Here is a 13,204-nt window from a genome sequence, read left to right on the forward strand (position 1 = left end):
GGCTCATCCTTAGGATCAGCAGCAATCCTGAGACACCTCTTGCAGGTGGCCCAATGGGGTGGCCAGGACAGGAGCCGGATGATGCAAGACTGGACCCTGGAAGCAGCAGCAGCAGCAGCAGCAGCAGCAGCTGCCCCCTACACTCAAAACCCTGCCTGTGCCAACACATCCTGTGAGCTGCAAAGGCGGCTGGGCCTTGGTGCTCAGCTCTTCCTCGCCAGGTGCTGAGGTTGTGTGTAATGCCAGCCTCCTGCCACCCAACCCATTCCCTGTAAGAGGAGGGGAGCAAACAGGTGCCAGGACTGACAAATGCCCCACAGAAAGGGGGGGCACAGTGCTGAGGCAAGAGGAGCAGAAGGGCCAGGAAGACAGTGTGCAAAGGTCTGCCTGGGCAGCTTACAGAGGGAGGCTGACAATGTGGGAGGCCAGAAAGGGGGTCTTGTCAGGGGCTGAGCCTGGCGTTATGGAAACTCTTCTAAGGGGGTATAAAGCCCAGGCACTGTGGGGTGAATTACCTGCCAGCCCAAGAGAAAGCGGCTGTGGAGGCAGTACTGGGACCCCCCATCCCAGCAGGCAATGGGGGTTCCTTCTGTGGGAGACAAACGCATATTCTCAACAGTAAGTTGAGGGGCAAAGGATCACAGAGCCGCCTTGCGAGACAGACTCAGGCCACAGGAATGTGGTTGCTGGGGAGAGAGCTCTGCCATCTCCCTTGTTTGCAGCAGCGGGAAGAAACAAGAGAGCCCTTCTGCTTCTGGTCACTCTCACACTTCTCTGCTTCCCCGTGTCTTCGAGGCAGACAGGTGTCTGTTGGTGGCCTCCCTGAGCACAGACTCCAGGTTTGTAATCAACGATGTATTTTGTAGCCTAGAAGTGTTTTACCTGCATAGTTTTACTGTGATCTGCCTGGTTCTTTGTTAGGAGGGGGAATCCAGCTAACCTTCATTAGCTGGGATTGCTCAGAAAATATAAGGCTTGGCAGCCTAGTTTCAAGCATCTATGTTTTGCTGCCATACATGGGAGACTGGAGGGATAAATTGTAATTAATATATCCCCTCCTAGCCATCAATCACCCATCCCACACCTTCCACTGATGGGCCCTCAGTGTGACGGTGCTCAGCCCCAGCTCTGCTGCCTGAATGGGGCCCCGGTGGGCCCTTGGCTCTGGGCAGTGTGGCTGTGGGGCATCTTGGCTGGTGGATCACAAGAGGATCGCCTCCATAGAGCAAAGACCCCTCCCCACCTGGCCTTGCTGGTTTGCTGCACAAGAGGCTTGAGGGGTACCTGGAGGAGGAACCCCGTGGGAGAGAGTCCCGATTCTTTTCTGCCCCTGATTTTGTGCTGGGTGTCCTTTGCTCCTCCAAGCCCTCTGCCTGAAGGGCAAGGGGCTGTGGGGTGGGGGCACAGCCAGAGACAAGGAGCCAAACACCCACTCCCAAGTGTCAAGGCATGCAGAGAACTAGTTCCTGTACTGAGTTTGGCCTTCTGAGTAATCATCACTACCTGGATGAGACCCCATGTCAGATGCTCAGAGGACAGCTGGAGAGGAGGGGGAGGGCTGGGCTCCTGGGCCTCTGCCAGAGTTTCTGACTGCCCCCTTGGGGGCTGACCCAGCACTGTGGCCAAGGGGTGGGTGAGGGGAGATGAGGAGAGTCCTTGCTTCCCTGATGAAAGGCCCTGCCAGTCTGGCATTTGGCTTGGTGGCAGAGGGGCTGTGGGATTATCACGGCCTGGCCTGAAAGAACATCGCAAGACAAACGGATCCAGCTGGACGTCTTCAGCAGCCCTTGTCTCTTGCATAGGTAGCCTAGGGCTGGGGAAGAGTTGGTGGCCTGCTGGCACCAAAGACATGAGGTCCTGGAAGCCCAACGTAGGATGCTGAAAGCCAAGATCTTCAAGGTAGCATTCTCTGAAATGCTACCTGCTCCATGCGCAGGCCAGAAGGACAGGCACAGCTTGGGGGTCTCAATGCATGGATGAGATTATGGTGTCAGGAAGAGGGGTTTGGACTAGGCAGGTTGGGACTGTACAAAAGGGTTAGGGTTGGACTGGGATGGAACCAGACTGTTGTGAAAAGCTCCAAGGGGACTTCTCCAAACCAATGGATGCTGAGACAAAGAATCTCTGGGTTCAGTCAACCAGCTACAAATCCACAAAGGATGTAGCCCACATTTTACCAGCTTAACCACAGGAATAGCATACGGGACTTTGTTGAAAGTCTTATTGAAATCAAGATAAACTTCGTCCAAAGCATTCCCCTGATCCACCAAGCCTGTAGCTATTAAAAAGAAAAAAGTTATGTTTTTTCCTTTCTCCTATTGTTTTGGAAAGTGCAAATTTGATTGATCCTCCTTTAAATGTGAACTGAATTTAATTTCTCCTCACTCCCTAGTACTGCTTTTTCCTATGCTGTGATTTGTCCCTTTGGCTGCCTTGCTGCAGGAGGCAGGAGACAAGTGGCCCCCAGTGCGCTCTCTCTCTCTCTCTCTCTCTCTCTCTCTCTCTCTCTCTCTGTGTGTGTGTGTGTGTGTGTGTGATGGTTTTGTGGCCTGAGGAGTTTCTCTGGTAACAGATGGAGGAGCTGCTCCCTGGCTGGCCCTCATCAGCACCATCTTCTGCAGGCAATAGCAGAGCTTTTTAGAAGCAGAGTCATGCACCAAGAAGCCAGTGAATCATCCCGTTTGACAGCCACAACCAGGCTTCTGTGGACGGGAGAAGAAGGGGCCTTATGGCTCCTTGCGGCTCATCCCAAATCCTCCTTAGCCTAGAAAACACACACACACACTTACACTTCTTCAAGATCCTCAATCTGGACCCCTCCCACTGACAATCTACTTGTTATGACTGAAAACCCTAAAGAAAGTTTGAAAAGAATGCTGGAACAGATTAAACATTTTGGAGAAGTGGCAGGCTTTAAGCAGAATATAACAAAAACAAAATTGCTTCTTAAAAACAACAAAGGAAAAGGATGATATAGAAAAAACATCTGGCCTGAAAATTTCTCAAAAAGCGAAGTATTTTTGGATCACCCCCAAAAATATAAATTTATTTCAGGATAACTACACAAAAATTTGGTTAGAGATTAGAAAAAACCTTGAAACCTGGAGTAAACTAAAGTTAACATTTCTGGGCAGGATTTCCATTATAAAGATTAACGTGCTTCCAAAATTAATCTTTTTATTTCAAATGATTCCAATACTGGGTGAAGTGGGCTGCCTCAAGATATGGCAAAAAGAGATTTCCAAATTCTTGTGGGAAGGGAAGAAACCCATATTCCATGCCGGAGTGAGAGCCAGGAATCGAGACCAACTGTGAGTGAAGGCTGTTCTGCCCCTACCCCCCCCCTATCCCTGGGGAGAACTTGCAAGGATAATTACCCTCAATCGCCCTTGTTTTTTCTTTGCTAACAATCTCCCGCTATTGTAGGAGCTGCCTCCATTAAGGCAGACAGGAACCAGAAGCCGAAGGATGCTGTAGTTGTGATTCCTGGATCACAAGTGGTTGGATTAGATGACCCTCGGGTGTCCCTTCCAACTCTACACTTTTTATATGACACCAGGCAGCAAGAAGAACAAAAGGCAGCCGATTGACACACGCAGTCTGCCACCTCTGTCGAAATCTCTATGGAGCAGAACACAGTGGCTCCCTTCCACAATGCAGGGAGAGAGGCAGCTCTGTGGCCTGCTGGGCCCCCACCCTCTCCATCTGAGCTCAGACAAGGAGGAAGGCCCAGCTGGGCCCAGGAGTGGCAGCATCTCCTTGCTAAGCATGGAAAAGCCACACCCCCCATGCTCTGAGACATCTTCTCCCTTCACTGTCAGAGGCAGGAGCCTTCAGAGTCCCAGTTGCTGGAAGCCACCAGGGGTGGGGGTGGGGGGGAGTCCAGATAGTTCTCTTGTGCTCAGGTCTTGCTTGTGGGCTTCCATAACGGGCACCTGGTTGACCACTGTGAGGACAGGATGCTGTCCTAGGTGGGCTCCCAGCAGACTCTTCTCATGTCCTCAACAGTCCCACTGCTGGTGTGTGTGCCTGCTGGCAATCTGGACCCCCAGGGAACACCTTGCTGCAGCTCCTGCCCCTCCACCCCTTATGGGGCCTTCTGGCCCACAAGGGCGAAGACAAGCCCAGCCCCTTCCTACATGGTCCTGCATGCAGTGCCTTTTGCTGCCTGCCGGGTGGGGCTGCAGGGCCCTTTCCTGCCCAGCTCCCTCTGCTAAGAGCTGCTTGCGAATATTTATTCTGCCCTCTATGAAACCTCCCTTTCTGTAGGCTGTGCAAACTCCTTCCAAAGTCTACTGGAAACCCCTTTCCTACCATGGGAGCATCTCCATTTGCAGCTCCCTGTTTAAATGGCATAAACTCTGTCATCGCCTCCAAACTGTTCCATCTTCTCTGCTAATGAATGTCTAATTACAGCAGGTGCTGCATGTGTGTTCAGCGACCGAGGGCAGAGTGTGTCCCACAATGACTGCTGGCAGCTCCAGGACGACGTGGGCAGCAAAGGTGCTCCTCTGCCTCCTGCTCTCCCTAATTCCCCTCGGAGTGATGAGCCAGGAACAGGTGTGGGGCTGAGGAAGGGGTGCCTTCCTCCTGGGGCACCCGCTTGCTTGCCTGTCCACCGGCCCACCTGTCTGTCAGATCAGCCCCAGGGGGCTATTTCTGGCTCTGGGCTCAGCGCAGGCAGCTGAGGATTAGGACCACCTCCCCATGCCAATAACGTCACCTCTGGCACAGCTCCGGCTGCCTTGGGAGCAGGGCCTGCTCTGGGGGCTTCTCCCCATCTCCTGGGGACAGCTCTCTGGGGACCTGGTGGCAGGAGCAGCAAAAGCCCCCCAAGAGATGGGGGTTTCAGAGGAAGGAAGAAGAACAGGGCCCGCTCAGATGTGGGGGGAGGAGAGCTCCCTTGCATCCTCTGCCCCAGGATGCTATTGCTGCTGGGATTACAGAGAGGACCACCCAGAAGCGGACTGGGGGTGGGGGCAAGGGAAACCAGTCTGGGTACTGGTCCCATTAAGTTAGAGCACTTAGCAGATATCAGCCTGTTAGCCTCGCAGGCCTTGAGGCAGGCATCACACTCAGGGTTGTCTCTGCTGCGGAGGAGCCTTAGGCTTTAAGGCAAAGGCTGGAAATGCCGTGGGGGCTTCCTCATGGGAAGGTGGGGCTCTGCCCCCGAGCCCCTATGGCCCTTTCCCTCCACAGTCTCCGCTGCTGTTTCTGCACACCTGTGGGGAGCTCAAAAGAAGCTGCTGGCAGCTCAGTGGCCGCCTACAAATATACTGGCTGTTCCTGGGGCACAGGCAGGCTGGTCTGTGCTTGATCCTGGAGAGGGGATGTTAGGACGTTAGGGCGGGGGCGATAGAGCAACAGCCTTGGCAGAGGAGGGAGGGAGGGTTCAACTGCCCAAGCAGCCTGAGGTTCACACCCAGGCCCCAAACCTGGGAGGGCTGGATGACAGAGAGAAGCGTGAGAAAGGACACCACCTCCCTCCTTGCTTGCTCAAAGCCCATACAGCAAAGGGAGGGCCAGGCTGTGGCTTCCTTGCATGGAGGATTGAGTGCAGCAGCCAAGGAGACCCAGGAAGGGCTCTGCAAAAGACACAAGACCCCTCAGCCTCAGTGGGCCTCAGGAACTGCAATGAAGACGACTTTAATTTATATGAGATGACTCACAATATGAAAGTACTGTAAAATATGTAGTGTTATGGCTGAGGGACCAGAGTCTGTGAGTGAATATTAGAAAGTAATAAACGGTAGTATTTAGATAATATTTGGGATATGAAGGGAAAAGACAAGCTGCAGAACTGCGCCAGAATCCATGGGTTCTTCTTGTAGAGCCACTGAGCAACAGTGGGGGACCAGTATGGAGTCATTGGGGGCCTTGGCAATGCAAAAGAACTGTGCCCCCCAGGAGTGGACAGACAGGAGAACTGGCAGGTTGCCAAGGGCATGGGGATGTGATGTCACAGGAAAATCTGTCCTTTTTGTGCTGGGAAGGAGTGGGCAGGACTCTGTGGGCTGCTGTGGTGGCGAGAAGCAGGAAGAGACACAGACCCTGGTTGGGGGCCAAGCCCCCAGGAATCTTCTGCATGGCTCAGCAGAGGCTGGGGCGGCTTCCCTGGCTTGTAAGAAGCTGCACTTCCCAGTGGAAGAGGCATGAACTGCCATCCATGGGGATCTCTGTTACTTCTGCATCCAAAGTGGGGATGGGGGTGGGTGGCCAAGAGCCCCTCAGTTTGGTTCCCATTGGAAGCCTAGAAAATACCCTTTCAGCCTCCCAAACTAGGCAGCCCAGTCAGGTGAGAGGAGCCTTTGCCAGCTGTGGTTGGCCAGGCTGTTTCACTGCCAAGACAAGCCTGGCAGCACCCCTGGAGAAGAGCCAGCACTGAGGTGCCCAACAGACAGCGGGGCTCCCCTCCCCCTCTGGGAGGAGGCCGGATTTGGCCCTGGCTGCTCCTGCTGCCCGTGTTTGCAGCGCCATGCCATACCTGGCATTCTTTCCAGGCTACAGGAGTCTGCAACTGCTAAGGAGACGCTCCCATAATAAATGCCTCAGGACTGCAGCAGATGAGGGAGAAGAGGGAGAGCCCTGCGTGTGGGGCTCAGGAAGTGCAGTGGGCGAGGTCTTGTGGGGCCAGAAGGCCTTCCTTGCAAGAGAGGCAGGGAGGTGCCAAGCCAGTGGGGTCGCCAGCTGGGCAGGGGGCACATAAAGAACAGGGATGAAGGTGGCGTTCTGGTCTAAACCACTGAGCCTCTTGGGCTTGCCAATCAGAAGGTTGGCGGTTCGAATCCCTGCAACAGGGTGAGCTCCCGTTGCTCGGTCCCAGCTCCTGCCCACCTAGCAGCTAGAAAGCAAGTCGATAAATAGGTACCACTGCGGAGAGAAGGTAAACAACATTTCTGTGCGTTCTGACTTCCGTCACCGTGTTCTGCTACGCCAGAAGTGGCTTAGTCCTGCTGGCCTCACGACCTGGAAAGCTGTCTGTGGACAAACACCAGCTCCCTCGGCCTGAAAGCAAGATGAGCGCCGCAACCCCAGTTGCCTTTGACTGGACTTCACCGTCCAGGGGTCCTTTACATTAAGAACACAACAAGAGCCTGCTGGATGAGGCCAATGGGCCTTCTAGCCCAACATCCTGCTCTCACAGCGGACAGAGAGTTTCCCCATGGGAAACTAGCAGACAGGCTGGATCTGAGCCCAAGAGGCCTCTCCTGTGGCTTCCAGCCACTGGCATTCAGAAGGCAGAGCAGAGCCACGAGAGCCTCTCCTCCTCCATGAATTTGTCTAATCCTCTTTTAAAGCCATCCAAGTTGGTGGCCATCCCTGCCTCCTGTGGGAGGGAGTTCCAAGGGATAACTATGCCTGGATCTTATCAGTAGAGACTTTGGGCCATGCAAGCCCAACTTCTCATGGCCCTCCAGGGCCTCCCTCCCAGCCCGCCTTTCTTGACAGATTTGTTCTGACAATTTGAAACGGAAAGAATTGTACTTTGCATGACGCACTGCGCTAGAAAAGATGATGACAACCACCACTGACCCAGCACCCTGGACGTCTCCACTCCCCCCCCCCGGTGGGAGCTTTGCTGCTGGGGCCGGAGGAAGGACTGCTGGATGCCCTCCCTTGGGGCAAAGCTCCCTGGAGGCCTGGCTGGCACAGTGGCAGCCAAGGGGGATGAACCCTCCCCTCGTCTGCAGGAAGGCACCCCCTCCACCACTTAGGTGCCCTTAGAGGCAACTCTGGGCTGTGCAAGAGAAGGGCGGCCAAGGGGCATCTCCACCCCCTCAGCCCAATTTCCCAAATGGGGACTCCCCCCCCATGCCAGACCTGTGTCTGGTCCCCTAAGGTCGCTCCGCACCACCTGCAGAGAGGAAGCAAAGCCACACAGACTCGTGTCTTCCTTCCTTCCTGCAGCAGCAGATAGAGGCTGCGCTGCACTGAGAGTCCTGGGCAGAGAGGCTCTGGGGACGCCTTCCTCCTCTCGCTTCTTGGGGGAGCTTGGCTGGCCTCCCTGCGCAGCGCTTCCTCCGAGGAGGTAGGAGAGACTCAATTATTGCCAGTGGGAACCAAGGGACTCCTGCTGCCTTCTCCTCTCAGGCCTTTTAAACTGTGTGTGTTGCAATGTCTTTGCTATTATGGTATGTCAATATCTTTCTTAAACTGGGGTGCCCAGAACTGGACCCAGGACTCAAAGTGTGCTCTGACCAAGGCAGAAGAGGGCAGGGCTAGGACTTCCATCTGGACACAAGATTTATGTTGGTGCAGCCTAGAAGAGCATTAACATTGTTTGCTGTTGCATCTTGCTACTGACTCATGCCAAGCTTATGGCCTACTAAGACCCCCGAGTCCTCATGTACTGCTGTCAAGCCAGGTGCCCCCCCCCATATCTATGTGCAACTGGTTCTTCCTGCCCAAGTGCAAAGCCTGGCCGTCTCCTCCTTGCAGGCTGTTTAGCCATAATAAGCATTCAGTCTCTTCCTCTCAGGCACAGGCCCACAACTTTCCAAGAACGATGGAGAATGGCTGCCTCACCGCTCCCTCCTAACTCTATTGCTTATGAAGTTTACAAGCACAGGTCCCAGCCCCGGTCCTTGAAAGAACTATCCATTTATTCCTGCTCGCTGCTTCCTGCTACTTAACCAGTTCCTGATCCCTGAGAGAACTTCTCTTCTTATTCCTCAACTACTAAGCTTACTCAAGAGTCTTTAGCGAGGTACTTTGTCAAAAGCTTTTTGAAAGGCTCAAGCACACAATGTCAACTGGATCACCTCTCTTGACACTCTCGAGAGGTTCATGAGACAGACCTTGACCTGCAGAAGCCAGGCTGGCTCTGCTTCAGCAAGGCTTGTTCTTCTATGTCCTTCTTCTGTATATACTGCCTGTGATTGGGGTGGGCACGCAACTTTGCCCCCAGAGAACATGCGTGTGCATATTGAGGGGAGATAGGGAGATCTGTAATACGAAGTAAACCCACACACTTATTGGGGGTTCAAGGACATGTGCCAAGGGTCAAGGGAGGACCAGTTGAGATTGGGTGTCCAGCAATTGTGCATGTTCTGCAAAGAGAACCAGCCCCCCCCCCGTGTCTCAGCAGGCTTTTCTTCCTTTCGGAGGAGCAAATGGGGGTGACACCTCCTGGGACGGGACGGACAGGGCTGCTTGTGGGACGTGTGAGTGGGGCTGGGGGGGGGGTTCCCTGCCTACGGCTGCAGATTATTAAGGCAGGCACTAGACTGGCTCTGAAACTCTTTCCAATCTTCCTCAGGCTCTTCTTGCCCCACAGCTGAGCCCCATGCATCACCCTCAGGATGGTCGAGTGGGGAAGAGAGACCCAAAGGTGGGGGGGGGGGGCGTAGCACCTGTTCCACACCACTGAGAGACAGAAATTGCAGGGAAGCCAGTTTATTCAAGGCAGGCCCTTTGCAGGCTTGGGGGGTGGGTGGGGGGCGTGTCTGGTTCTTTGTGTGCTGATCACACACACCCCACAATCCATAGACTCATGCAACTGTAGAGAGTTGGAAGGGACCCTAAGGGTCATCTAGCTCAACCCCCTGGGACACAGGAGTCCCTCCACCCGCCTCCCCTGGATTCCCTGACATAGAAAGGACACAGGCGGCTTATGGATGTATCAAAATTACAAAAGGTGAGAAGCCTCAGCAAGTGTGTGGGGGGGGAGGGTTTCAAAAAAGGGGGGTGTCGAGCCTTGTGGTTTGGGGGTTTGCAGCACAAAGCGAATTTGCTGCTGCTGCTGTAATGGGGGGGGGTTAGGGCAGGACCTGGAGGGGGGCAGGCAAGTGGGTGCCAGAACCAGGGGGGATGTTCTGGGCCCACACAGACAGGCACTTGGGAACAAGAGCAGCTATGACAAGAGAGGAGTGGGGGGCAGAGGCCTGGGGGGCAGCAGGCAGAGAGGGGGCTGAGGGGGGCTGCTGCCTCTAAGCCTCCCCCCGGCTCCCATTTAAGGCACCCAATATTTGGTTGGAGTGGAGGCTAATCCACATTGCACAGTCAGGCCACAGGCAGCGACCCCCCCCTCCAGAGCAGAGCCCCTCCCAGAGCGAGAGGCAGGCTGAGAAGCCAAGGCACAAGGAAGGAAGATTCTTGGAAGAAAAGGCGAGGGGGCTTGGGGAGCCTCCGCCCCCCCACGCTCTTCCTGGAAGGGCAGTCCAGAGCGTGGCACGTGGCGGGGGCCGTGGGGGCAGGGCAGGCGCAGGGTGGGCAGTGGCAGGCCCCCATCTCTCCCTGCTCGGGAGGAGGCCTGGCTGGTCCTTGCTGGGGGCGGGGGTGTCGGCATTAAATAGGGGAGCGGGGGGGGGGGGCCGCGGCGGTGCTCAGGGGCAGAGGCGATGGCAGAACTCAGTTTGGCCCTTCATCCCGCAGCTCCGTGGGCAGGAACTTGTACTGCTGCTGCCGGATCATGGCCAGCTTCTTGCGTGCCTCCTCCAGCTCCCGCTCCTTGCGCAGCATCTCTTCCTGGGCAGCAATGATCTGGGGGGGGGGGGGGAGAAGCAGGGCAGACCGTGAGGCAGGGGGTGGGAGCAGCTGCCCCATTGCTTGACAGCAGCGCCTGCACGGGGGGGGGGGGCACCTGGCACTCCCCCCTTCCTCGCTTGCAACCACTGGGGGGGCCAGAGTCCCACCTGCCTGCAAAGGCAGCCTTGGCCCCCTGTCCTCCCCCCACCCCTCCCTGGGGACTCACCTGCGCAATCCCGCCCACCATCTTCTCCTTCACCACCACCGTCTCGTTCTCCTGGTCCTGGAAGGCGGCTGCTTTCTGAGCTGCCTTCACCAGGTTGTCGGACGCCCTCTTGACGGCGTTGCCAGCGGCCTGGAGGAGGGGGGAGAAAGAGGGCTGGGACTCTCCCCCAGGATACAGGCATGGGGGGGGGGCAGGAAGGGGCCGGCCAGAGGAGGCTCACCAGCCCTGGCTGCCTGCCCCAAACCAGACACAGGAAACTTTGGGGATTATTATTATTATTATTATTATTATTATTATTTAGGTCTTGTGGGGTGGGATTAAGTCTGGAAATAAAACCTTCCTAGAAGGCAAAATAGTCTAACAGCCACAACGTGAGGCATGAACTGCAGGAGAGCAGAGCTGCCCTGGGCTGTCCATTCGCAGGACCCCTCGCCCGTTCCCCCTGCCCACAGCCAACTGCCCCCCCATTTGGCTTATGCTGGACACAGGGTGCAGGGTGAGGGAGGGGTCGGCAACGGTGGGGGCCAGGGGAGACATGCCCCCCCCAAGCCCTTCCTGCCCACCCTTGAAGACTTGCTGCTCCCACGATTTGGAGAGCTGGAAGGGATCCAAGGGTCATCTAGTCCAACCCCTGCAATGCAGGCCATAAAACGAGGGCCCCCCATGGGAAAACTCAAGAGCAAAGGCCGTCCTGTACCACCTCCCAGGACTGTGCTGCAAGGGCACAAGGCAGGGGGGCAGCATCAGCCAAGCGGTCCCCTCGCTGCGCCCGACTTGGGTGTTCCCGAGGCCGCACGGCCCCCGGCCTCCCTGCTTGCTCACCTGCAGGCGCTTCATGGCCTCCGAGTCCTGATCCGCCTTGACCTTGCAAGCCACCAGCAGCTGGGCGGTGGAGGCAGCCACCTGCTTGGCGGAGGAGATGAGCTTCTCCTCGCTGGCGTGTCCCTGCACAGCCGCATTGGCCGCCTCACACAGGTTGTTGGTGGCAGCGGCCACCATCCGCGCCTTGGCAGGGGAGGAAGGAAAGCGAGTGAGCGGAGGGAGGGGGAAGCCAGCCAGCCGCTCACCCAGGCTCCCCTGCAAAGCGGATGCAGACGGGGACTGTGGCCCCCACAGGGGGAAAGGAGCCTCTTTCTCCCCCCCCCCCTTTGGCCCCCTTTGTACTCACCGCTGAAATGAGGCCCTGGGACCACTGCCCGTCGTCCAGGGCGTTGGCAGGGATGGCACCCACCTGGCAACAGAGAAGGCGGAGGGGGGTGAGCCCAGAGGGTCCCCGGGAGGCCAGGCCTCCCCCCTCCCGATAGATAGATAGATGATAGATAGATAGATAGATAGATAGATAGATAGACAGACAGACAGACTTTATTCGCATTAGCCAACGGCCATAGCAACATAAAACAAGCAATATATACAAATAAAATATATACAAATAAAAAAAGACAGCAATGGGCAAAAAGGGCAATCAAATGACCAGGATTATCATTCAGATAGTGGCCCTTAATCTCATTGCGCCCTCGATCAGCCTAGCAACCTCTGCTGTTGTTCTGATCATTTTGATCTGCGGCCTCAGATGGGCGGCCTGGGATGGTAAGTAAGAGTGGGGTGATGATCTCCTTCCTCAGATCTTTATAAAGGGGGCGAGACAGGAGAACATGAGCCACTGCTCCCCCCCGCCCCCCGCCCAGTCCACAGGACTCACCTTCCCTTGGGCCACTAACTCTCTCTGGGCGGCTGAGGCTGCTTTCACCAAGGCGCTGGTTGCGGCTGCAATGGACTTGGCAGCCTCCAGAATCTGCTCCTCAAAGTTCAGGCTCTCGTCTGCCTGCTGTTGGGGGGAGAGCAGAGTCAGTGGGGAGAGAGGGGAGGGCGGGATCACCTGGCACTGTTGCAGGATTTCGAGACACCCCCCCCAAACCCCCCATTCAGAGACCAGGCCAGCAGACCCCTCCAGCAGCAGCCTTGGGCAGACGGGTGAGGGTGGCATCTGGGGGGCCCACCTTGGGCTTTGCCCGCGGCTTCAGCTGCTCCAGCTTCTTGGCGGCAGCCTCAATGGCAGCAGCGGCGCCCAGCAGCTCGTTCTCTGCGATGACGGTGGGATCCTCAGGGTCCACCCATTCCGTCCCTGGTGGGAGAGGGAAGCAGGAGTCAGGAGAGCAGAGAGCCATTCCTCCCTCCCCCGGGAGCCCCAACAAGACCCCACCCACTTTCTTCAGGCGGGCATTTCTGCCCCCTGCTGGCTTCACTTTCTCCTGCTTCAGAGGGGTCCCTTCCGGAGAGGGGAAGCAGGGGGCCTCCCCCGGGGGACCCACCCACCTTTCATGGCCTCCGCTGCCTGGATGAGCTCCGTCACCGAGCCGGCCACTCGCTTGGAGTACGCGGCCAGCTGCTGCTTCAGGTCATGGCTGGGTTTCTGTAGGATCTGGAGGAAGATGGGGGGGGGGACAAGGGGTGAGCCATGCCCAGACCCACAGGGGGAGGGCGGAAGGCGGCGCGTGTCTTGGGGAGGGTCCC

The 13,204-nt window shown here is 56.5% G+C and overlaps 1 protein-coding gene across 3 annotated transcripts in view; it reads right to left on the minus strand.

The window, feature by feature from the left end:
* Window positions 1-9,380: 9,380 nt before the first annotated feature.
* Window positions 9,381-13,204, minus strand: part of TLN1 (talin 1) — a 53,357-nt gene continuing 49,533 nt past the window's right edge. For all 3 annotated transcript variants that reach the window (XM_082241733.1, XM_082241734.1, XM_082241732.1), the window contains 7 exons: window positions 13,007-13,112; window positions 12,691-12,815; window positions 12,393-12,518; window positions 11,862-11,924; window positions 11,516-11,698; window positions 10,694-10,822; window positions 9,381-10,482 (listed from right to left, as the gene is read on the minus strand). In XM_082241733.1, the coding sequence (XP_082097859.1) occupies window positions 10,351-10,482; window positions 10,694-10,822; window positions 11,516-11,698; window positions 11,862-11,924; window positions 12,393-12,518; window positions 12,691-12,815; window positions 13,007-13,112 (864 nt within the window). In that variant the 3' untranslated portion in view covers window positions 9,381-10,350. The remainder of the gene's footprint in view (window positions 10,483-10,693; window positions 10,823-11,515; window positions 11,699-11,861; window positions 11,925-12,392; window positions 12,519-12,690; window positions 12,816-13,006; window positions 13,113-13,204) is intronic.

This window comes from Podarcis vaucheri (assembly GCF_965113315.1).
Source record: "Podarcis vaucheri genome assembly, chromosome: 11".
Taxonomy (NCBI): Eukaryota; Metazoa; Chordata; class Lepidosauria; order Squamata; family Lacertidae; genus Podarcis; species Podarcis vaucheri.